We start from the raw sequence: 22,430 nt of genomic DNA on the forward strand, positions 1-22,430 counted from the left end.
TTGACTAATGGGAACGATAATATTTTTGATCTAAAGAAATTTTATGGTTCTTTTTTGTGATTTAGGCTGGAAAAATCTAATATTCTGGTGGCATGTCTTAGTGTTTGTAACATTTTTACAAATGTATCCATCAGTGGAAATAAATTTCTGTCCTATACGTGACAATTTAAAACCAGTTCCACGTTAACCGCAGACAGAATGAGCATTAATGTGGGAATAATGGCGATCTATCCAGTGCAGCTTTAATTATCAAGCACAAAAACACAGCAAATATCATCTCATAACACTTCAGAGATGCAGACCAGCCCAAACCGAACATAATCTAACTCATTGTAACACAATCATGATCCAATCGGATCAAATTCACTCCAATCCAAATGAGTCCAGTTCATAAAATGCTATTTTTACAACGGAGAAACTAACAGATTGCATTGAAACTTCCCCTCGAGTCAATCCCCCGTCCTGAGCATGCAGGAGGACACGGTGGAAAGTAAATAATCATCATGTGGAATTTTTTTAACGGAGTGAGTAACACTTAAGGTACATTTTCTTGATCATAATGAAGTCATTCTAAATAAGTAATATATTACTTTACATGTGGAGTGACTTGTATCATAGTGCTTTCATGTTAAAATGTAGTCTAATGTATGAAAGCTACATTTTTATTTTGCACAAAGCATTATAAAGATAACCAAAGATAAATCAGACCATTTATTATTGTCACTTCTGTCCTCCGACCAGTAGGGGGCGCGGCTGTCATTTTATAGCACCAAAGCAGCAGTTGCTGCATTCCTTCGGTTGTTCCTCAGTTCGGGCTGTTTTTTACTTTAAAGATTGTTCCTCTGTGCTGCTGAAATGAACTTAATCTCTTTTTCGGAGTTTCGTCGCTTTCGAGATAAAATAAATAAGGATAATTCCGTGATATAATCTATGTTTGACCAGCAGAAGTAGGTAAATATGTTAGCTGCTGTGCTAAGCTAATTGTAGACACAATTTAGTCGATACGTCTGTCATTTAGCTTATTAGTTAACCAGTGACTAATACTGTTTATGTTAAATCACGTTATTTTGGTCCTTGTTTTTCCTTGGTGAGCTTCGGTGTGGGGGAGGGATGGGGAGGGGAAGGGGGGGGGGTGATCCCTCCTCAGTAATCTGCACGTATTCTTCTACAAGTTCAGAGCCTTTATAAACTAAAAGAGGCTGAACGATGAATCCACATAATCAGAAATACTCTAATCAAAGACTGCAGACACATCTGGAATTAAATCACCAAAGTGCTGCCAATAAAAGCATGCAGAGCACCTCAAGGATTGGCAGTGACTGGGACTCTTACTGTGAATACTCAGCATACAGCAGCAGCAGCCCTGGGTGGAGGGAACCCAGCCCCCCCACCCAGAACCGCCGGGACTCGGAAGCTGAGGACCCAGATGGTGTACCACTGGTTATGGATCAGTATGATGCAGAGCTGTCAAGAAAGAGGAAACAGCTCCAAGAGATAGAGGAGCAGATTATACACAAGAAAGCTGCCATCGCCGTTAAAACAGTTGGATTTTTTAAGTCTCCTGGTGTTTCCTCTGATATGTGCAAAGGGGAAACTCTGCGAGACAGGGTGGAGGATATTCTGCGGAAGCATCCTTTCAGCATTTATTCCAAGGTAAAGAGCGGTAGATCATATGTCAGAGCGCACAACTCTTTGCATACACTGTGTGCTGGGATGCACTTTGTTCTTCTTATCAGGTCCAGTCCTCTAAAGGGAGAATAAAGATCCAGAGCAAAGACGGGTCGATGCAGGACCAACATCCGCTCAAGCTCAGAGTGGCGGCGCTGTTAAAGCAGAGACGTGGTGTTTTTCCACCTAACAGAGCCAAGGTTTGTGATATATTTGTTGAATAAATCATGAAAATGTAAAGAAATCCCTAATATCTGGCTGTAGTAATGTAGATGCTAAAGTAGCTCATCCTCAGATTCCAGCTTTAAATTCTAATCTAAAGTTGTGGAAAAGCAGCAGAAGAAGAAAGGATGGACCAGAGAGGTTGGAAAGCACCTGCTCATGGTTTACCGAGGACTCGTCGTACATCCTTTTGTTTGCAGGAATACTTTTAGATTTCACACATTTGCGGTTTTATCATGACTGCCTCCCAGAAATGAACGCTGCAATTTCACAGGTGACTGATAGGGGGCGCTGTGGGGCCAAATGTGACAGGATATACGGTGGAGATGAAGGGAAAGTAAATGCTGAAAGTTAAACGTGACGTTTTGTACGTTTATGGCAACAATGCCACAGGGAATATGTTCCGTAATCAAAGCCAAAAATGATCCAACAAAACATTTGTGTTTGATTTAGGCCAGGATTATATTTCCTTCCTCAATCACACATTTACAATTACATTTGCAATTGTTCGTGTTGTTGCCTGTTTACGAAGTGATTCCAGAGTTTTCCACCAGGGGGACACATCAGGGGACTTGATACATCATAAAGATCCAAGTGACTTCTCTACCGGCTTGTTCTCAAGCTGCCTGCCTTATAACCCGACCTCCTGTGGCCCAACGCCGCCTTTACTGGTGACCTACATGTCGGAGCTTCTGAATGTTGTGATTTCTGAGGACACAGAGCGCGTTTCAAACCAACGCAGGATCTTTAAGCCTCTGTAAAATCCTAGTTTCACAGCAGCCAGCATCAGAAGGAATAGAATCAGCCTGAAGTCGTGAGAACATTTCTTTGATGGTTGAAGGTTGATGGTTTGATGGTTATTTTTCTGTTTTTGTCACAGGCCCCTGATGTCCTGCTGTCTCCTCCCAGCCGGAGCTTCACGTCACCATCGAACGAGGAGAGAAACGAAGGCTTTGAGCGCTTCATTAGTTTACTCAACAAAGGAGCCAATACCAACTTAAAAGACGCGGTGCGTCCTGCACGGATCTCCATGCACGAACAGACATCCGACAGGCTTGGAGGAACCAGCTGACTTTCCCTCATCTGTTTCACAGGTTCCTGAGGTCCCTGAGGTTCCTGAGGCCCCTCCGGCCCCTCGGCCCACCCAGAGCGTCACTTCACCAGTAAAGCAGCACAACGGTGCCGACAGCGGCTTCGAACGCTTCCTGAAGCTGCTCAACAGAAAGGAGCACGCTAAGGTGAATCTCACGGGTTTTTTATGGTTTAAAAACCCAGGTTTAGCTTGGCAGAACAACTGTTCGTTCCTGGTAACACATGAGAAGAAAATGCAGGTTAAAACACGTCTGGATCGCTGAATATTTGATGCTGTGATCAATTAACACAGCAAAACTGATAAATCAGAGCTGGAAGTTTAACTGGGGAAAAAGGGCTTTTTGGAAAGGAAGGAAAAAGAAACGGGACTTTTTTTTAGTTCTTTAACTTTGTGTAAAGTTTATAAACTTTAGTTTTTTGGATAAATTCTAAATATTCTTTTTGTTTTATGCTGTTACAGAAGTACAGAATGAGCGGATTTTCCTTATTAAGTTAACTTTGAAGCTGTAAGTGACGCCTGTGTACGTCACAGGTCCCGGATGTTTGGCTGTCCTCTCCAGGCCGGAGCGTCACGTCACCAGCAGAGGACGAGAGGAGCGCCGACGGCGGGTTCGAGCGCTTCCTCGGCGTGCTCAACGAAGGCGTCGACATCAACTTGCTCAGCAGGATCGTCAACGACGACGGAGAGGATCTCCCCCAGCCTCGCTCCCCTGGTGTGAAGAGCGAGTCGGATCCGGGCCTCAGGAGTGAGAGCCGGCCATCGGACGGCAGAGTCTCACCGCCGGGCTGCAGCCGGGCCAGCGGCGCGGCGCCGAAGACGCTCAGCCCAGAGCGATCCCTACCCGGCGCCAAGGAGAGGACGACTGACCACAGAGATGGACTGACCGGAGGCGTGGGCTCCGGCACTCAGCCAGAGTCTCTGGGAGTGAAGGAGAAGGAGGAAGAAGACGCCCCAAAGCTCGATGAAAAGCAAGAACAACTGCAGAACATTCTTAAAACTGTGGGTTTGAGCCTGGAAGTGGACGAGATGAACAAGCTAACCGACCGCATGCAGGAGAGGCTTTACGGGAAGAAGCCTGAAGGCCGGCAGAGGCCCGACAGCAGGGAGGAGAAGGAGAGCCGCTCCTCCTCCTCCTCCTCCTCCTGTTCCTCCACCTCCAGGTCGACCTCTGGAAGCCGCAGTCGCAGCCCGTCGCACCGCCGCCGCCGCCGCCGCTCTCACAGCAGAGAGCCGGACCACGAGCAGCAGTCTGGAGGCAGCCGCTCCAGAGAAGGAGGCAGAGATGGACCGACGCACCACGACCGGAAGGAGGCCAGCAACCAGGCCCCAGGACACGGCTACAGAGACTACAGCTCGTACCAATACTCCCATTACGCCGCCTCCCACGGCGCCGCCGCCTCCCATGGTGCCGCCGCCTCCCACGGCGCCGCCGCCGCCTCCCACGGCGCCGCCGCCGCCCCCTGCTGGTCATACGCTCAGAGCGGCAGCTGTCCTCCTGCTGCCTCCACCAGCCTGAACTCCTTCCCTCAGCCAGCCAGCGAGGCCTCAGCAGCACACAAACAGACTCATCCTCAGCACATCTTCCCACTGATCAACCCGGACCTGTCTGTAAGCGAGGGTCAGAGTGGACTGGCGCCCGGTTCGCGCTGCCTGAGGGTCGTCGCCACTGAACAGCCATCCCAGCGCCACCTGAGGCCGCTCACAAAGGCTCGCAGGCACAGGGGCGGGCAGAGGCACCTCCAGCGGAGGAGACGGAAAGAAAGGAAAAGGGCCAGACGCTTGGCGCAGAAACAGATGGAAAGTGCTGCAGAGAGGGAGAGGAAGCTGGCCTCGCAGGACAACGAGGACAGCACGGAGGAGGAGGAGGAGGAGGAGGAGAAGCCGCAGCCAACAGAGGAGGAAGTAAAGGCCAACCTGAGGAAGAAGGTCAGTGATTGGCTGATTGTAGGAACCACCAGGTGGCGCTGTGAGGCGTTCATCTGGTGAAATAGCTGCCAGAGATCTGACATTTTGGTGGATTTATGTCATTTAAGAGAAATTATCGCAGGGTTGATGAATGTTGGGGATGTTTTCCATCTCTGAGTCTTTTTTAACTCGAGCAGCAAACACAAAAACAACTTTCCACAGTTTAGTTTAGATTATTGCTTATAGATTATAGGACTTTATAGGATAGGATTATAGGACGTTTGGATTCGGTGTAAAACAGAAGCAGAAGGCGCTGATTGTGGCTCTAATTTCATTCACAAATGAACATATTTTAGGATTTCATGGCTCGTTCTGATTGGATATCGTCTCAGGACACATTCCCACTGTGTAGCATCTCCTCTGATTTTAACAGCATCTGTAAACATCTGGAACTGAAGACCAGCTGCTGGACCTTTAGGACATCAGATCCTTGATAAACTTTAGTTTCTAGCCTTTCTAATAAGATTATTCCCAAACACGAGCTAATCTGTAGCATTTGAACAGCTCCTGAGCACATTTCCTCTCTGTCTTTTCACCTTTTCAAACTCCTGAGGCTCCTAAAAACCGTCCTTGTTGCTCCTAACGGTCTTCTAAGGATTAGCTTGTTACTGCCATACGACACCCACGACAACCAAAGATGTTCTCAGAAGTCAGGCTGAACGATTGTATCGATACCGCGATATATATCGATATTTTGATTCCCAACAAAGTATCGATTTTTTTTTACACATTATTCAAAACCGTGATAAATTAGTTAATAAAAATGTTCTATAAAGTGCATAGATCAGTGGTTTTAATGGCTTTTCTGTTTATAGACTGTAGGATTGTTGTAATGTTTTGTTTGAGCTCCTCAAAAATGAAAAAAAGATGGTTTGTGATTAGATAATTTGGATTTGTGTTTTTGGTATTTAGCAAGTAAAACAAGCAGGTTGATGATGTAATATTCACAATATAAACATGAGTCTGCGTACGCTGAAGACACGTTTGTGACGTGTTTGCTTGTTTCTGTTTGTCTGGCGGTGTTTTCCTTCCAGGTCAAAGGTCAGACCAGCAGTCCAATTCATGCCAAATCACACTGTCCCTTTAAAATCTTTCAGAACATGATGAGTATTAAATCGAATCGAATCGAATCGTCTAAAATCGTATCGCTGAATGCCGTGCATCGTATCGTGAGATTATCGCCTCCTTCAGCTTAATGCAGCAGAAGTGTTTCATCAACATATGAAAGATGCACAAACATGTTCTGGAACAAAGGGGGAAACCCTCATGATGATTATCTGAAATCCCTCTAAGTCAAAGTTTTCTGGGTTTTTTTCCTTCTTTTCCAGCTTCAAGCATTTAACCAGAAGGCAAAGCAGGCGAAGCAGCTCCACAACTCCGCCGCCATGCAGCCGGACAACTCTTTGACCTCAGAGCTGAGTTAACGTAAGTAAACCTGAAGCACGTTTCTGATGTTTCACTGTGCTTCTGATCCTCGTTCAGCTTCCAAGGCTGATGGAGTCAAATAAAACCGCCTGATTTACCCGCTAAAAGGAGAATATTCAGCATCTTCCCTGGAGAGTTGCACACAAATGTTTCAGCTTTCTAATCAAATCTTTGCAGAATTTACCAGCCCTCGTTTGACTGAATGAATAGAAAATGTACAGTTTGCTGTATTTAGGTTGAACGCCCCCCCCCCCCCCAGCCCAAACTGACCTCCTCTGTGCACAGAAATGTTCCTGCAGCATCAGCCGACTGTAAACTCTTCTTCTTCATGCTTTTGTCCTCTTTGCAGGCGTCTGTGGACCGCAGAGACGGTGATCTGAGCTCTGAACCTCCATCTTTAACAGCCATTGCTCACAGCTGAGCATCGCAGGACCGTTTCCACTCATATTGAACTACCTGAGAGTGTTTTTGTGAACTAACCTGCAGGTTAACATGAAGCTGTTACCATTCAGTGATGAATCTGTTGGTCCTTTTCTCTCGTATCAAACCCTTTGCTCTGAATATATTTTGGAGGCTTCCATTGAACCGTGTTTTTATCATACTGGTTGTTTCCTGATCTTTTTTCATGTTCAACTGGTTTATTTTCATGTTAAACTGGTTTATTTTCATGTTAAACTGGTTTATTTTCATGTTAAACTGGTTTATTTTCATGTGAAACTGGTTTATTTTCATGTGAAACTGGTTTATTTTCATGTTAAACTGGTTTATTTTACTGTAATCAGCCAGCTGCAGATGTTTTCCTGTCCTTTCTTTGGTTACGAGGTTGAGGTCCGAACAGGAAGATTCCTTCTCTGCTGTGTGCTGATCACGGCCTGTTGGGAGGCTGGAAGCTCATCCTCGGGCTCAGATTACTCTAAAGTGTCAAAGATCTCACTGATGTCTGCATTAAAGCCTGATAAATACTCGGGGTACGTACGCTGTTGTGTTTTTCCTGAGCTGGTCACCGTGGAGGCTTCTGGGCCTTTTCACCGAGGACCGCCACAGCTCCCTTAGAGAGGTGAGGACGCAGTCTGAGTCGGTGGCGATGAGCTGAAGCTCGGCTGACTGCAGGACCAGAGGCGGACAGCTGGGTGACGGCCGGGTTGTTTCAAACAAAGCTTTATGAATGCTCTCGTCTTCATATGGAGTTCCTGTTTTAGTTTGGAAAACAGAACTTTATCGTTCCTGCAGAACAGCTCACATCCGTCCCGTGGAGCCCATCAGCTTCATGCATTTGGGATAAAAGAAGCCTCATGAATGTGTGTTTTACTCTTTCTTAGTAACTCAAATACCCGACGTAGAGGGTGTGTGTCACCCTTAATAATCCCCAGTGCTTCTCTTCTTCAGCTTGTTCCTGGTGGATGAAAGCAGGCGTCCGTGAACCTTCAGCTCCTTCAGCTTCTTAATGAGAAACAGCCTCATTTTTCATCTAAACTGCCCGTGAAGCTCAGTTTATCATCTATAAACGTTCCCAAATGCTTTAAACACGGTGTTTCTTTGGTTTTACCCACATTAACAAAGTCTTTAAGGTTCAGAGCTGCAACAGAAGGAAACCGACTTATTCAAGAGTTTCAAGACCTCGACTCTGAGAAGTCACAGAAAGCAGAGCTTTGTTAGAGAATAACAGATGTTTGCAGCATTAAAACCACAGATCCCAGTTCAGCTCAGGGTTCCCCTCCTCCCCAACACGGCAGCAACGTGAAGAAATGTGCCGTCAGATCTGGGACAGACGGCGCTGCACACAGCAGAGTCACGGCTTCTTATTTTAAGTTCTCCTGCAGCAGAAGTTTGCTGATGTTTGAGATGAATACTTTCCCCACGGAGAGCTTTGCTCTCAGGCTGGGAGCTCAGATGCTTCCAAAGGGAGAAAACCTCCAGTTTCCAGGCCCCCGCCGCTGTGGAGCTGGTCCCAGTTTGGCTTTTAGAGGATGTAATGAATCGTACCTGTACTGAACTTGTTAAAGTTTCTTGAGATGACTTTTGTTCTGAATAAATAAACCACTTAAAGGTATTATTTTGACTGTTTGAGGCCACAGATCAGAGGTTGAGAAGCTCAGTTAACTTCCCTCCGGATGCAAGTTACCAACATTTTAATGTAGAAGAAGAAGGTGTGATGCAAGAGAGGCTGCGTAACAAACAGGTGAACATCATGGCGCTGTGGGCCTGCAGCAGCGGCTCCTGACCCTCCTGCGGTGGCTTCCTCCAGTCCTCTGAATAAAGGAAAATGTCTGCTTCACCCATCCTGCATGTAGTCCTGGAGAACTACTCGACTGGCTGTTCTGACTTCATATCATTCATAATAACCACATCAGTAATTAAAACCGTTTCATTAGATAAGATTTATTCATGAAGAATTACTTTTAATAAAAGAAAAGAAAGAACTTCCGAATAAATTACTCAAACAGTCTTTGCCGGTCTGAAATGGGCCTCCGGTTGATCGTGTCTTTATAAATAGAAGGACGGTTCTTGTCTACAGTTCATCTTTCTCCTCTCCTTGGCAGTAGCAGGCGGCCCTCTGGCTGTTCATGTAGGGCCTGCAGCCCAGCGTCCACACCGTGTTGAACAGGGTGTCCGCCACAGTTTCACAGGCTGAAACGAGCAGAAACGGGTCAGAACAGAGCTGTGTTCTCAGGCTGCCCCCCCCAGACCGATGCCTGCTGTTCAGGGGAAGCAGAAACAGATGAAGTTACTCACCTTCGACTTTGGACACGAAGCCGAGGCTCTTCTTCAGGTCCGAGCAGATGCTGTGGAGGCACCAGCGGAACTTGGAGTCGCAGCGGTACTTGTTGGATCCACAGGTGTCGTAGCACATATCCAGCTGATTGCAACACTTGGTCATGGCGGGGATTCCCACGTCCATCTGACACAACGAAAGGGATCAATAACGGTAGATAAGTACAAGCACTGGGCCCGAAAAGCTGATTAAATCCAAAAGTGATTGGAAAACGGAGCATCTAACATGAATGAGCTGTTTTATTCAGAGACAGAAGTACAGAAATATGTCCGATACACGCTTTGTGGCGGTTAAACCTCTGACAGATGCTCCCACTGAGAGCTGAGGGTGTGATTACTTTTGGTCCAGTATTACATGATTTAAATGTACCGTCACCAGAATCCATCCCAGAGCACATTACTGTTCGACCCGATCTCATTACAGAACCAAAAAGGACTTTGTTGGTGCACAAAAAGCTGCATTTCCTCAGAAAGGCTAAAAAATCAACACGTTTTCTTACGGTTTCCCTCCACAGATGCAGCTTCAGTTGGTCAGACATGTAAATCTGGAAAGTTTGTTCTTACTAATGAATCTTTACTAAATACAACACATGCTGGACAGAGAGTTTGTCTGACTTCCGCCGGCACCGAAGAATGTCACCGCGTCACATTGTGGGGCCGGGGTGGCTGCAGGCGGCACAGGTAAGGAGCTGCAGCTGCTGAGATAACTCTGCTCTGGTTGGCTGACGTCTTTAATCTCAGATCCTCAGATAATGATCCTGTTCTTATCTGGACTTTGAAGCGAGGAGTTTTTTCACTCAGGCCAGTGATCATATTCAGAGGAATGTTTTTTCAAACCACTTAACTCTGAGCTATTTATCATTCAAGCATAAAAAAGGCTCCAAACTCAAGGGATGAACCAGTGTTGTGTCGATACATAACAGACAACTTAGCAAAGAAGCCATTTTAAATTGGATCTTTAGGCACTTTGTCACAAAGACACATCATTTGTTCCCATTTCTTTAGTTTCATCTATGAAAAACAGCAAAGAAAACACAGTTTGACAGACAGAAAATAGGATTTCTGCAGCAACAAGGTGATTCCCAAAGAGCTATTAGCTGAAAACTTGGCATATCTCAGCATGGTGTGCAGTGTGTCCTTAAAACATTTGAGGAAACTGGACAAGTGGAGGACAAAAGAAGAAGTGTCAGGCCTAAAAAACTATCTACAGCAGATGAACAGGATCTGAAAGTGATGTCCTTAAGAAAGAGGAAAAAATCCAGCTGTGACCTGACAGGACCTGAGAGATGCATCTGGACCTTCAGCTGATCCATCTACTGTTGGCCCAAGCCTCATCAGAAATGGTCTCCATGGAAGGGTGGCTGTCAAGAAGCCGTTCTTAAGGAAGGGAAACAGGGAGAAAAGGCTGAGCTATGCCAAATGACACAAGAAGTGGACTGAAAATCAGTGGCAACAGGTCTTATGGAGGGATGAATCCTCCCCAGAGCCCGGACCTCAACATTATTGAAGCAGTGTGGGATCATCTGACAGAGAACGGAACAAAAGGCAGCCCACATCCAAAGAAGAGCTTTGGGATGTCCTTCAAGAAGCCTGGAGAACTATTCCTGAAGACTCCTTAAAGAAATGACAGAAAGCTTGTCTCAGAGGGTTCAGGCTGTGTTGGAGAACAAAGGAGCTCAGACCAGAGATTCACTTTAAAGCTGCTCAGAACTGAACAAACTCTGTTTTTGACTTCTCAAACGTTAGTGTGTGTGTCGAAGTGACTGTTGATTAGTGTGTTAAATTCAAAGCCTCTTCCCCACCTTTTATTCCCAGTAACAGTTAAATTGCTTGCTTGAACATGCATACCCCATCTGGAATAGGAAGGCCAAAGAAGTAGGAGCTGCATCCATCAGGCTCAGGCATCGTGTAGCCGGTGCGAGGAACGGGAGCTTTACCTGAGAGAGGAACAACAAAGATCAGATGCTTCTCACCCAGAGGTCACAGTCCGCTTCGAGGCTCTCGCCCAGATAACGGCGGCGATAAGTGGAAGAATTCGCTGAATTAATCCTTTTGATTATGAGAGCTGGAGCAGAACCAACTTCATGATTCATCACAGAGCAACAGAAACAGAAACAGCAGCTTCTTCACCGCCGACTGACTTTTTAAATGATCATTTTATCAGAACTTTATGACTTAATCATCAGTGGTTTTAACACAGAACATTTGAACATGTTGGAAGTAAAAATTCAAATAAAATCTGCCTTATTTCTTCATTCTAATCACTTGTTGGTGCTCTGAATGTTCTGAAATGCTCTGAAAATTACAGCATTGTTTCAATATTTACTCTCTGTGGAAAGAGCTGGCATTCCTGCTCTGTTAAGTTTGTGAACCTTGCAAAAACGTGGCTTCCACATCCTGTTGGAGGTGTACTTTTTAAAATGATGACCTGAAACGTGGATTTACTCAGCGTATCCCACAGAATTTCATCTCCCAGTTGGCCTGAAAGGCTTTGAAACACTAACTAAACCCAGAATGATCGGGATCTTACCATATCTGCAGCGGTACTGACACACTCCATCCCGTCCGCCCATGAACTCCAGCACCGAGTCAAAGTAGCCGCCGACTGCCTCAAAGCCGCCCCGGAGCGAGTTCATGGCCCAGTCCTCGTTCTCATCGTCCGTTTGCTTGCCATCAGACGCGTGGCCCGGTGGCGGCGGAGCGGCCGCTGTGGGGTCCTCCTGACCGGCAGCGCTGTGGATGAACAGGCCCAGCAGGAGAGGAGCGAGAAAGGCCCAGCGGGTCATCCTGAGGTCCAGACAGCTCAGAGCCAACAGAGTTAAAGGTTCAGAGGAAGAGACGGGAACAGAAAGGACACAGAAACTGTCTGCGTGACCTGAACTTTGAGCCAAACACAGGATGGCCTCACATGTGGAGGAACAAAGTCCGTCCTCTATCTCACCTTTTAACAGGCTCCTATCATTCCTGCTGATTGATCACTGCGTTCACCGCTGTTCAGACACATCTCTTTTAATCTAATCTCTGCTAATTTAATCTCTTTGGACACAAACAGCAACTGCAGGAGCAAACTGACAGTTTACACTTAGAGAACTTCACCTCCGGACGGCTTAAATCGTGCAAATGTCACAAATAACGAGAGAATGAATGTTGCAGCTGTGACATTATAGAGGGAATAACAGTAAATTCTATTCATTAAATTTAGCTTTTGTCTGATCACAGAAACACAAACTTGTGCTGCAGCTATCGGGGGGCTTATAGAGGGCTTTCTACACACTCATCTACTGGGATGATGTCATCCACACGCCCCCCTGCAGCACAGTTTATTCACTCCGTGCTCTGTGACAGTCGGCTAACTTCACACTGATAGTTTTGTACAACATGGCAGGATATTTATCAGATTCTGACAATATGAATGACAACTTTGAGTACGATGGACGTTCTTACCGGAGTAAATAAACTGTGCTGCAGGGGGGCGTCGATGACATCATCCCAGTAGACGAATGTGTAGAAAGCCTCTATAAGCCCCCCTGATAGCCGCCAATAACAACAACACAGCAGCTATGAGCTAACAGAGCTATAGCACACGTTCATTCATTCATTCTTCTTAAAGTATTGGTGAAATAAAGACAGATAATGCCTTATTTAGAGGCTGCATCCTCTAAGCCCCGTTCTCTCCGTTATATGGATCTCCAGTTATCTAAATATCTTCCGAAGGACGCCGACTTTCACCAAACTGTTCTCGGTGACTAGATGAACGTATTTCATGCCAGAAATAAGGTCCAGGTTTAAAAATACCGGAGTTCCCCTTTAAATTAATCTAGTTTTGGAGAAATTGTTGATTTTTTCCAAAATATCTCAACATCTTTTGGTGGTTTAATAAGGAATCATTACAGGAAAGATGATCCATTTTAAATAACCTCCTATTCTGCGGCAAATAAACACACAACAAGAAGGATTTGCATGAATTATGCAACAACATTGTCATTAACAGATTTATTTTGCTCTATAAATAAGACAGATACACATATAATCACCAAATTTGGCCTTAGAATTACACGGAATTGTCAAAAAAGGCATTAGTAATTCACAGATACAAATCAGGTCATAAACTTCATATATCCTCAAGAAAATCTTGCTTTTCGCAAAGAAACCGAACCCACTTTACAAGGTCATTCAAAAATACTTCATCAGGAACCGAGACACAAACGAGGAAGCAAAGACGATGCTGAAAGAATGCTAAACTAAGTCCTGTAAACAAGGTTAATGGTCGTGTTTTAGTACGTTCGTAAAGACGAGCCGCCGCCGCATCGCGGCTCAGGATGTGCACCTTTAACCCCAGAGAGCGGCCCGGCTCCGAGGGACCCTGTAGGTAAGGCTATACATTCCAGGCAAAAGATGCTTAACGAGGCTCTTTGTACCTTAACTTCACCCAAATGTTAACTGCACTGAGGCGTCTGCCCACCAGCAGCCTGGCGGGTGGCTGTTTGTCATTTAAAGAACAAGTGACGCACGGGTAAATACGCCACCTGCTCCTTCTTAGAGTGACGACCAATCGACAGCCTGGTGAGGGATATGCAAGGCGGGGTAGTGTTCATCATTAAAAAAAGGAAAAGGAATGAAAGAAAAGTGTATTGTGCAATAACTTGCATACCCCAGTCTGAATGTAACCAGGTAAAAACCGTTTGTCTCTCATAAATACATTCAACAGATGTGTTGGCGGCCTCATCAGCAGACGCACGGTTACACGTCGCCACACGGGCTCAAACTGAAGGCATTGCACCCATTGCACTTGCAGTGTTTTTGCACTAACATGCTAATTACACAGTGAAGGACACTTTCACTACATCATCTGCTCTCGAGCAGCGGATCCACACATTTAAATGTGGAAAACGGGCATCAGTGGCATAGGAACAGCGGCTTGGCAGTTGAACGGGGCGTTCGAGGTCTGGTCACAGCACAAAAGAATACTGCTCACGACATCCGATTAAAAAAGAGAAAAGAAATCCATGTTTTCATGGTAAATAAACACAAATCAAGAGTCTGAGCTTCTCCAAAGTTTACCTGCGTGGCACTAAAAGTCTAATTCAACACGTCATTGCACTATTATCCCATGAGTCTCTAAACTAAACAGGCACCTCGTGCTCCCGCTTCCTCCGTTACCTGCAGGCTGTAAGGTGTCTAGTGAATGCTTCTTCATCACAAAAAACTCAACCCGCCCCTGTTAAGGAGCCCAACTTGACCCATCTTCAGATATTAGATACTCTTAAAAATAGTTCTCCTCATTAATGTGTTCTATCCAACATAGCAGCAAGCAACCGTTAGTCTTTAGTGTACTTGGTCGATTCTGCCTTGTTCCTTTTAAAATTCAGTTTATTTTCAGGCTGGTGAGACAGCGACTCACCAGGGGAATGTGTTTGTATGACAATAGTGTCACACCTAAAGACTTTGGTTGTAAATTCCCATTTTGAGACTTCGTGAGCTTTAGGCAATACTGTAAACAATCTATAAGGCTGACTGGTGCTGACGTCTCACACTAGGAGGCCTCTGGGTCCACTGAGGGGCCCCCTGAGGGTCCGCCAGCTGAGCGCGGGTCCATGGCAGAATGCATGATGGGGAGCCACACGTCATCCATGTTTGGCATTACAAGGATTTTCTAAACAGGAAGAGAGAATAATGAGTTGATTTGAGCCGTCTGCGATGTTTTAAATACAAAGTTTCAGCACATTTTCTACTTCAAAACGCAACATTTCTCCAGGAGACTTCTGACCAGGGTACAAACACCTAGAGGATTATAAATAAATGGCTTTAAAATGTAAAGACGAGTGTTGCCACATAAGAAATCTGCAGCAACAACAACATGCCAGCTCAAGCTGTCTGCTCCAACCACAGGCTGGAAGCTCCGGCCAACAGTGCATCTGTAGTCTGAGGAGATGATTACCTCTTTTCCTAATCAGTTGAGGCTCTTAATCTACGTCAATGAAACATGATGCCAGTTTTGTAAAACTTTGAATCTACTTGTGGTGAGTTTCATGCAGCACATTTAAACATTAGAGTGTGTCTCAGGTAAAGATACTCTATTCCAGGCTGGATTAAAAACCCGACACAGCCCTGTTAACTTTTAGATTTGACCTTTGCGTCCGACACTGTTGAGCACAGGGTCCTTATTTCCCATCTGGAGCACTGGGTGGGCATCACGTGTGCAGCCTTAGACTGGTTTCATTCCTACTTGGCAGACAGAAGCTTTTGTGTTGGTTTAGCTGAGTTTATGTCGTCTTCGGTGCCTCTCTACTGCGGGGTGCCACAAGGTTCGATTCTTGGGCCCCTTCTTTTCTGTGTTTATCTGCTTGATTTTGAGGAAACTGGGGATATCTTTCCACTGCTGTCCACTTCTAACCTTGGTTCTACATAAAAAGCACTGGTAAAAACTAGGGCCGGGACTCGATTAGAGGTTTTGTAATTAATTAATCGAAATTAATCGCATATAAATATTTGACCTGAGAACAGTGAGAAGCAATTTGTTTCACATGGATATTAGTATACCATTGAATAGTGACTGAATACATAAGCTTAAGCTAAAAAACATCGTTTATTATTTTTCAAGGTGGTACTTAACCAACCGCGCTCTCATCGACGCTTCCATCCATCCGTCCATTTTTATTAAATTGACTTTTTTATGGCTTTTAATGGACAGGACAGATAAAAAGAGGCAGAAAGCAGAGAGAGGGGGAATGACACGCAGTAAAAGGCTGTTCGATGCGGGATTCGAACCAGGCCGACTGCAGCGAGGACTGTAGCCTCTTTACACGGGTCACCTGCACCATCCCACAGCGACGCTACCGACCATCCCATCCGTCTGTCTTTTAAAACATTTCCCATCCACAGGGCCAACCAAAGCGGTCTCAACAGCTTCTTCGTTCATGTTTAACTATCATTCGCTGTGGTTTGTTGTTGTCTGAAGTCATGGACGTTAGTTGGTGCTTCGATATAATCGGTTTGCCTGAAACTCATCCAGTGAGAAACGTTCCGCGGTGCAAAAATAAGTGCGATTAAAATGCATTAATTTTTGTGTAATTAATTAATCTTAATTAATGCGTTACAGTAAAAACGTATAATTATGGACTATGATCTGAAATTTAACAAGCGAACCAGCGCTGTTGTACAGAAAGTCTCTTAAGTAAGACTCTGACATGGCAAGACTTTGAAAAGGCGATTCAGGCTTTTATCTCGACTCGTCTGGACTAATGCTCTTTATGTTGGAGCCAGACTTCCCTTTCATGCCTTCAGCTTGTCCAGAACGTTGCTGCTCGCCTTTCAACCGGAGCGTTAGGATAATTGACCAGTTCTGTCTGCTCTCCAGTGGCTTCTGGCATTTAAATGTCTGAATACTCCCTCCAGCCGACCTCCCTGACCTGCTTTAGCGATATGTTCCCTCTCGGTCCCTAAGGTTTACTGATCACCTGACCTTGGCTTTCGATGTTATTCAGGCTCCTTCTCTTCCTGTTTTTAAATGCGAGTTGTTGAACTTTTATTTCTAGTTGTTTTTTTTACTTATTCTGCCGGTGATTTCTGATGTAAATGTATATTTGACAGTACTCACTTTGGGCCAACTGTGTTGTTTTAGATGTGCTTTATAAATAAACTTAGACTGGATTGGATAGTCGGCATTAAAGCTACTTGATGCTCAGTGTCTCGTCCAAATAAATCTCAACATATGAAGATGTTGTGGACTGAATTAGAGGACAACCTCCTCTTCCATCTGAGCTATGATCATCCGTGGGTTTCAGATGTAGCTAAACAAAGAGATGACAACTTGTTGGCTACATCCATTATTTATATGCAATCTATGTGAAACATACTCTGATTGTTTAATATGTAACAGTAGTTTAAAAGGGGCCAACATGTAAGGCGTCTTGTGTAATTTATCAATAACATTTAGCCACCTGAAGACCTCCAGCTTCGCCTTTTTTGTCTCTGAGCTGCTTTGTGGCGTACCGGAGGACTGGGTCACTACATCACATGCAGGCTTCAACACATACCTGGAATTCCTGGAACAGTTTTTTCTCTATCCAGTCTGTGACATGAGCCAGGGTGACTTCTCTTTCTCCAAGTTTAGGTCGTGCCTTCAGTTCCAGGTGAGGCGGCGTCCTGAAGCCATACCTGCAACACAGAACTAGCACCGTCAAACCAGTTGCTCAAAGACGAATAAACCTCTTCTTCTCAGAACCGCCACCAGAGGGCAGAGGGGAGCTTCCACCTGTAATTATTCAGTTAAAGATGCTCCTGCCTGAGAGCAGCGAGACTCTTACTCATTCTCAGTAAAGACATTCTCAGTGTTAAAGTTTAAAGTTAATGCTCCTCCATTTAGAGGTAAACATTTGTGACTTCTGACTCACACCAGAGGAAACTGGAAGATCTTTGTTTGCAACAGAGCAGACTGTGGGAAAGAGCAGCCTCTGACAAACATGGACGCTGTGCACCGTAATTCCACAGATTACGCAACAGGGAGACAATACTTCCTTCACGTACCATATCCTGTCAGTGGGAGGAGGAGGTATGTTGACAGCCAGCGTTCCTCGGAGTTGCTGGACCTCCACGGTGAGCAGGAGGGGCGTGTTGGACACCTCCTCCATCTTCTTTTTGATGAACTCCGTCTCTGTGGCCTTCTGGAAGTACTTGGACTTGGTGATCTTGTCCACAAAGCGCATGATCTTGCTGGGTTTATGACCTCCCACGAAACTGTATCTGGACAGCAACTGTGAGTCAGCGTTTTATTTTCACCGAGCAGCCTTTGTTACCAGACCATCTAAGCCAATATTTCCATTAAATTACAAAAGCAGGTTCATCTAATGTCTCCTCATATTTCTACATCCTATCATCTTCGATTATGAAAGCAAAAGAAAGTACAGAAACTCGTTCTCACCCCTCAGCTCCAGCGTAGTCACTTGAGAGCTCTGAGGAGTCTTCCTCATCCGAGGAACCGGCGCTGGATGACTCTTCATCACTATCAGCCAGGCAGTAAGTCCGTGGCCTGCATCTGGAAACAGTCGCACACAGGTGGATCAGAGGGGGGGGGGGGGGGGGGTATTTAAGCATGTGAATCACCATAAGTTAGCTTTAAGAAACCATGGATGATTAGTTTTCAGTGTTTTAAACTTCATGCAAAGCTGAATCTGCACCTGTTTCCCTAAAACAGGCTCACTTCCCATTTACTGGAAGCCTGTGTAACCCTGACAGGATCTGCATCTAGTGCTCTATAGGTGCAGCATGCAGGGCTGGTATCAGCACTGATAACCTCAGGTTTCTCATGGTCATCGTGTCACAGCCAAAAAACTGAGATGAAATATCATATCTGTCTGTTGCAGACAATTTATCATGATTTATTTTGAGGGATGGAAGTGCTGAAATCCACTGATGAAAGGACTGAGCACAGTGAGAAATGAATGATTGATGAGATGAAGCATTAGATGGTATTAGGAAATGAAACTGTGCTGGAAGTCAGGCACCACTCACCACAGGAAGAAACATCCGAGCAACATCCGCATTAAAGTAGAATCCAAAGAAGGAGCAGCGGGGACAAGAAAGGAGGGGAGAAGTGAAAAAGACAGAAAAGGTGCAGAACAGCAGACAAAGACGCGTACAGTTTTCCTAAATTAAGTCACAAATGGTTGGAAATCCATCCAAGTCCGGTTTAATGTGTGATCCTGATGATCTTACCCATCTTTGCCAAATTCCCCAAAGCGAAGGCCTTCTCCCTCCTTTCCGAGGCGATTGAGGATCATCTTGGTTTCCAGGGTCATCAGGAAAGAGCCGCTGTAGGAAATCTCCAAGTCAAACCACAGACCTGATGAGAGCACAATGACGATTAGTAATTATTCAGAGTGACACGAAACCACAGTGAAGCTTTGGTGCGGTACAGTGTCTTAAGTAGAAAGAACTGTGACCAGATGTCCTCTCCAGCATCGGTTTATTTCAGACACAACAAACAAGCAACAGCTGCATCTCTTCAAGCTCTTTTTGCCTCCTTTGTTTCCCAACTTATAAAATTCTGCGCCACCTCTCTGCTCCCAACACCCCCCCCGAGCATCACTGAGGCAGGGATCACGACTGATTCAATTTCCTTTTCTGCTTAGTAGAGAAAGATGAGGCAACTCAACTGGGGAGGGAGGTAAAAGAAAGAGGGAGAAATCAGATATGCTTTTAAACCCCCCACCACCTCCTCAGTGGGACTCTGGATATTCTCTTTTCCTCTCCTCAGAACACAGATTCACATACTTTTGTGTACAAAGAGCCACATTTTTGCATATACTTCTGGTGCAGTTTGGCTTTATGCCACTAGGGGGCAGCAATGTTTTCTAAAAGATTTGCACAGTATTGCCATGATCGAGGGTCTCCCACTACCTTAACCGGCCCAGGCAGACCAGAAGGTGTGGTGCCAGAAGACCCCCACGGACCTCCCCATCAAAGTGCCGTCATGATGAGGCAACAACCGCCTGCACGACTTTAGCTGCAGTCAGAGCGCCTGTTCATGGCGAGACGTTTTTTTTTGTTTTAGCAGCACTCATAATTGCTTCCTTTGCTTTAGTAACTCCACTGCTGACACTGCTGAAAATGACAGATTTTCCCTTTTTGGATCTCTGAAAGCAGAACTTCAGTCTCAGAGCCCGTAAAGTTGTTCTTTTTGCGCCTTGATGCCATTCTCAGAACTCAACACTCAACACTTCCTGGCACAGGAGAGAGGAAGCGTGGCCTTATATGGTATTATTTTGGGCGTGGAGCATGCAAATTTACTATCCTCGTGCACCTAAATATGCACGGGTGGCATTCATCATTTACGCAGGTCGTTTACACACGTTTTCCAAAGTTAAGAGCGTTTGTTGAACCTGACGTGTTCGTACGAGAGAAAAATTTAGAATAAAAATACGTTCTTGCAGCAATGTTTTCTAAAGTAGATCTAAGTGGGTGAGAATGTCAAGTGGGAGTGTAATAAATTAAAGTGTGTGCACATTCACTGTGAAACTCTGCTGCACAGTTAACAGAAACCGATAATCTGATTCAGATAGCACTGCTGCCTAGCAACAGTATGTATGCATGTTTTAAAGAAAATAAACCCTTTTTTAAACTGACCAACGCCTCAGTTAGCATGTTAAAGGTTAAAGGTCATGACAGCACAGTTAGAAAAAGACTGAACAAGGATGGCTTGTTTGGAAGGGCTGCAGGAGAAAGCCTCTTCTCTCTAAAAAGAACATGGCAGCACAGCTTAGGTTTGCAAAGCTGCATCTGAACAAAGCACAAGACTTCTGGAACAATGTCCTTTGGACAGACCAGAGCAAAGTGGAGATGTTTGCTCATAATGCACAGCAGATTATTTGTATCATGTTCTGAATGTAGAACATTAGCACTGAACTAAGTTGAGTTGAGTTCAGTCATTTGTTATCTGTGATTTCAGCAAAAGTAATAAAATACATTCTGATCTGATCTGATGTTGTGTGAGACGTCAGATTATGAAGAGACAAGCAGCACTGAGACAGTCGAACCTCTCCTCTGCCTGGCTGCATGAACACCTGGCACATGGCAACCAGGCATTAAGTCCCTTGTGCTAAATGACGTCATCCTGCATTAAGTGTGCTGCACCAGAGGAAACCGGAGAGATTCAGTGAGTGAAAGATAAGCTGAGACGACATTAAAGGTTTTAGAACAAAAGGAAGAGCGGAAGGTTTCTGGTAATAAAGAGAGGCAGCGTGAGGGTGGTTCAGCTGAGCCTGGGAGGGCAGATCAGACTTGAAAGTGTGAGCTGAGGGGGGGTATAAAGGGCACCGAGTGCAAGCTGCTGAATCAGGGAAGGTTTCCTTAATTGGGATGAAGCCAAATGTCAAAATTATTCCACAACTGGACACGAACACACGCACATCTGAGGAGGCTCATTGATCCGCTGCACTCAGCTTGTTTGTTCCAGGAAGGAGAGGAGCGAGACAAGGTGAAGGCAGGACTTAAGATGCCAGCAGGATGCAGCCACTGTAACGCCACTCCAACAGGAAAACTAAGCTGACCACTTCAGTGAGAGGGTTTAATGCAGCCAGAACTCTCTAAAGAGAAGCATGAGCAGGACTTAGAGGAGTTAAACACCTTCAGAAATCTTAAGCCGAATGTGTAAGAACTCTTTTGTGTTCCACCTCATGCTCAGAAGTAACAAACATCTAAAAATAAGACCTGTGCCCGATCAGGGTCACTTTGTTTCCAATCTGTTAAAAATACATCAAAACGTTTGAAAGCCATCGCTGTCTGTGAGGAAGCTGCACACTGAAGTGGCATTTCAGCTGTGATTTACCTTGAACTGTTCCAAGAAAAGCTGTTGCTATTTCAGTTGGAGAGGCAATCAACTGCTGCTCTTATTATGTGATAAAAATGAGGCACTGAGTCATCGCACAGAGCGGAGGAGAGATACCCAGACTGAAGTGAGAGTGTGGGCACAAAGAGGAAGATGGCATGAAGGCCAACGTAAAGGGAAGAGAAAACCAGGAAGTGGACATCTGACACAACTAAAGGTTTTAGGGAAGATTAAACCAATGAGACCTGAGCTGTGCAGACATTCGTTTTCAAATGCATAGTTTGCATACAAATATAGTAAAGATCAACAGGATGCAGGAAATTAAACCATTTCAGAGCTAAAACTTTCCGTTTCTTTAGTTAATTACTGACTTTGCGCTCGTGCTCATCAACGTTTCTTTCAGGAAATACACAAGTGCAAAAGCACACGTATGTTGCATCAGGTCAGAGTGGATTAAACACTCTCAGCCCTCATATATGAGCTGGTAAACAATGGACCTCATGCAGGAACCGTTCCTACCAGCAGATTTGTTCTTAAGTCGTGCGTTGGACTGATTTAAGAGAATTTGCGCATTCACCAGACCTGTGGTAGGAGTTTAGTAAAATAGTCCGCTGTTATTCAATCAAGTTTGCTTGACTAATGGATTATATATTTAATTAGTTTGAAGCAATCGTAGATAAATATATACATTATGCCCCATAATTATGCTGACATTATTCTGTTTGACTTAAATTATGCACTAATTAATCGGAGCAGTAGGCTGCACACATACAGGCGCCAAAGCAGCCGTTGTGGAGCGCACAAATTGAAGGCCTGGTGTGTCTCGATAAAGCGCGGGGGGGCATGCTGTGTTTTGCACAGTATTGCCATGATCGAGGGTCTCCCACTACCTTAACCGGCCCAGGCAGACCAGAAGGTGTGGTGCCAGAAGACCTCCCCATCAAAGTGCCGCCATGATGA

General features: G+C 45.1%; 3 protein-coding genes across 6 annotated transcripts in view; 1 reads left to right on the top strand and 2 right to left on the bottom strand.

The window, feature by feature from the left end:
• The first annotated feature begins 751 nt into the window (after positions 1-751).
• On the top strand, positions 752-8,868 carry LOC140305348 (uncharacterized). 2 transcript variants are annotated; one of them, XM_072384183.1, is made up of 7 exons: positions 752-1,653; positions 1,737-1,868; positions 2,771-2,899; positions 2,985-3,128; positions 3,515-4,909; positions 6,277-6,373; positions 6,723-8,868. In XM_072384183.1, exons 1-6 carry the CDS (start codon positions 1,207-1,209, stop codon positions 6,370-6,372), a joined length of 2,343 nt encoding a protein of 780 aa, XP_072240284.1. In that variant the 5' UTR covers positions 752-1,206; the 3' UTR covers position 6,373; positions 6,723-8,868. The 2 variants fall into 2 exon arrangements, with proteins under 2 accessions (XP_072240284.1, XP_072240285.1); XM_072384184.1 differs by having other exon boundaries at positions 2,994-3,128.
• Positions 8,737-12,019, bottom strand: LOC140305349 (group XIIB secretory phospholipase A2-like protein). Its single transcript, XM_072384185.1, has 4 exons — positions 11,676-12,019; positions 10,994-11,082; positions 9,107-9,272; positions 8,737-9,001 (listed from the first exon to the last, which is right to left on the bottom strand). Exons 1-4 carry the CDS (start codon positions 11,929-11,931, stop codon positions 8,883-8,885), a joined length of 630 nt encoding a protein of 209 aa, XP_072240286.1. The 5' UTR covers positions 11,932-12,019; the 3' UTR covers positions 8,737-8,882.
• A 1,104-nt stretch (positions 12,020-13,123) lies between these two features.
• The window catches only part of LOC140305347 (testis-expressed protein 2-like), a 32,970-nt gene continuing 23,663 nt past the window's right edge, over positions 13,124-22,430 (bottom strand). For 2 of the 3 annotated variants that reach the window (XM_072384180.1, XM_072384181.1), the window contains exons 9-13: positions 18,860-18,986; positions 18,066-18,179; positions 17,672-17,887; positions 17,182-17,302; positions 13,124-14,798 (exon numbers count right to left, since the gene is read on the bottom strand). In XM_072384180.1, the coding sequence (XP_072240281.1) occupies positions 14,679-14,798; positions 17,182-17,302; positions 17,672-17,887; positions 18,066-18,179; positions 18,860-18,986 (698 nt within the window). In that variant the 3' untranslated portion in view covers positions 13,124-14,678. The remainder of the gene's footprint in view (positions 14,799-17,181; positions 17,303-17,671; positions 17,888-18,065; positions 18,180-18,859; positions 18,987-22,430) is intronic. The other variant, XM_072384182.1, reaches the window with a different exon arrangement.

The sequence above is a fragment of the Leuresthes tenuis genome, unplaced genomic scaffold (genome assembly GCF_036924035.1).
Source record: "Leuresthes tenuis unplaced genomic scaffold, fLeuTen1.0.hap1 SCAF_4, whole genome shotgun sequence".
In the NCBI taxonomy this organism is placed as follows: domain Eukaryota; kingdom Metazoa; phylum Chordata; class Actinopteri; order Atheriniformes; family Atherinopsidae; genus Leuresthes; species Leuresthes tenuis.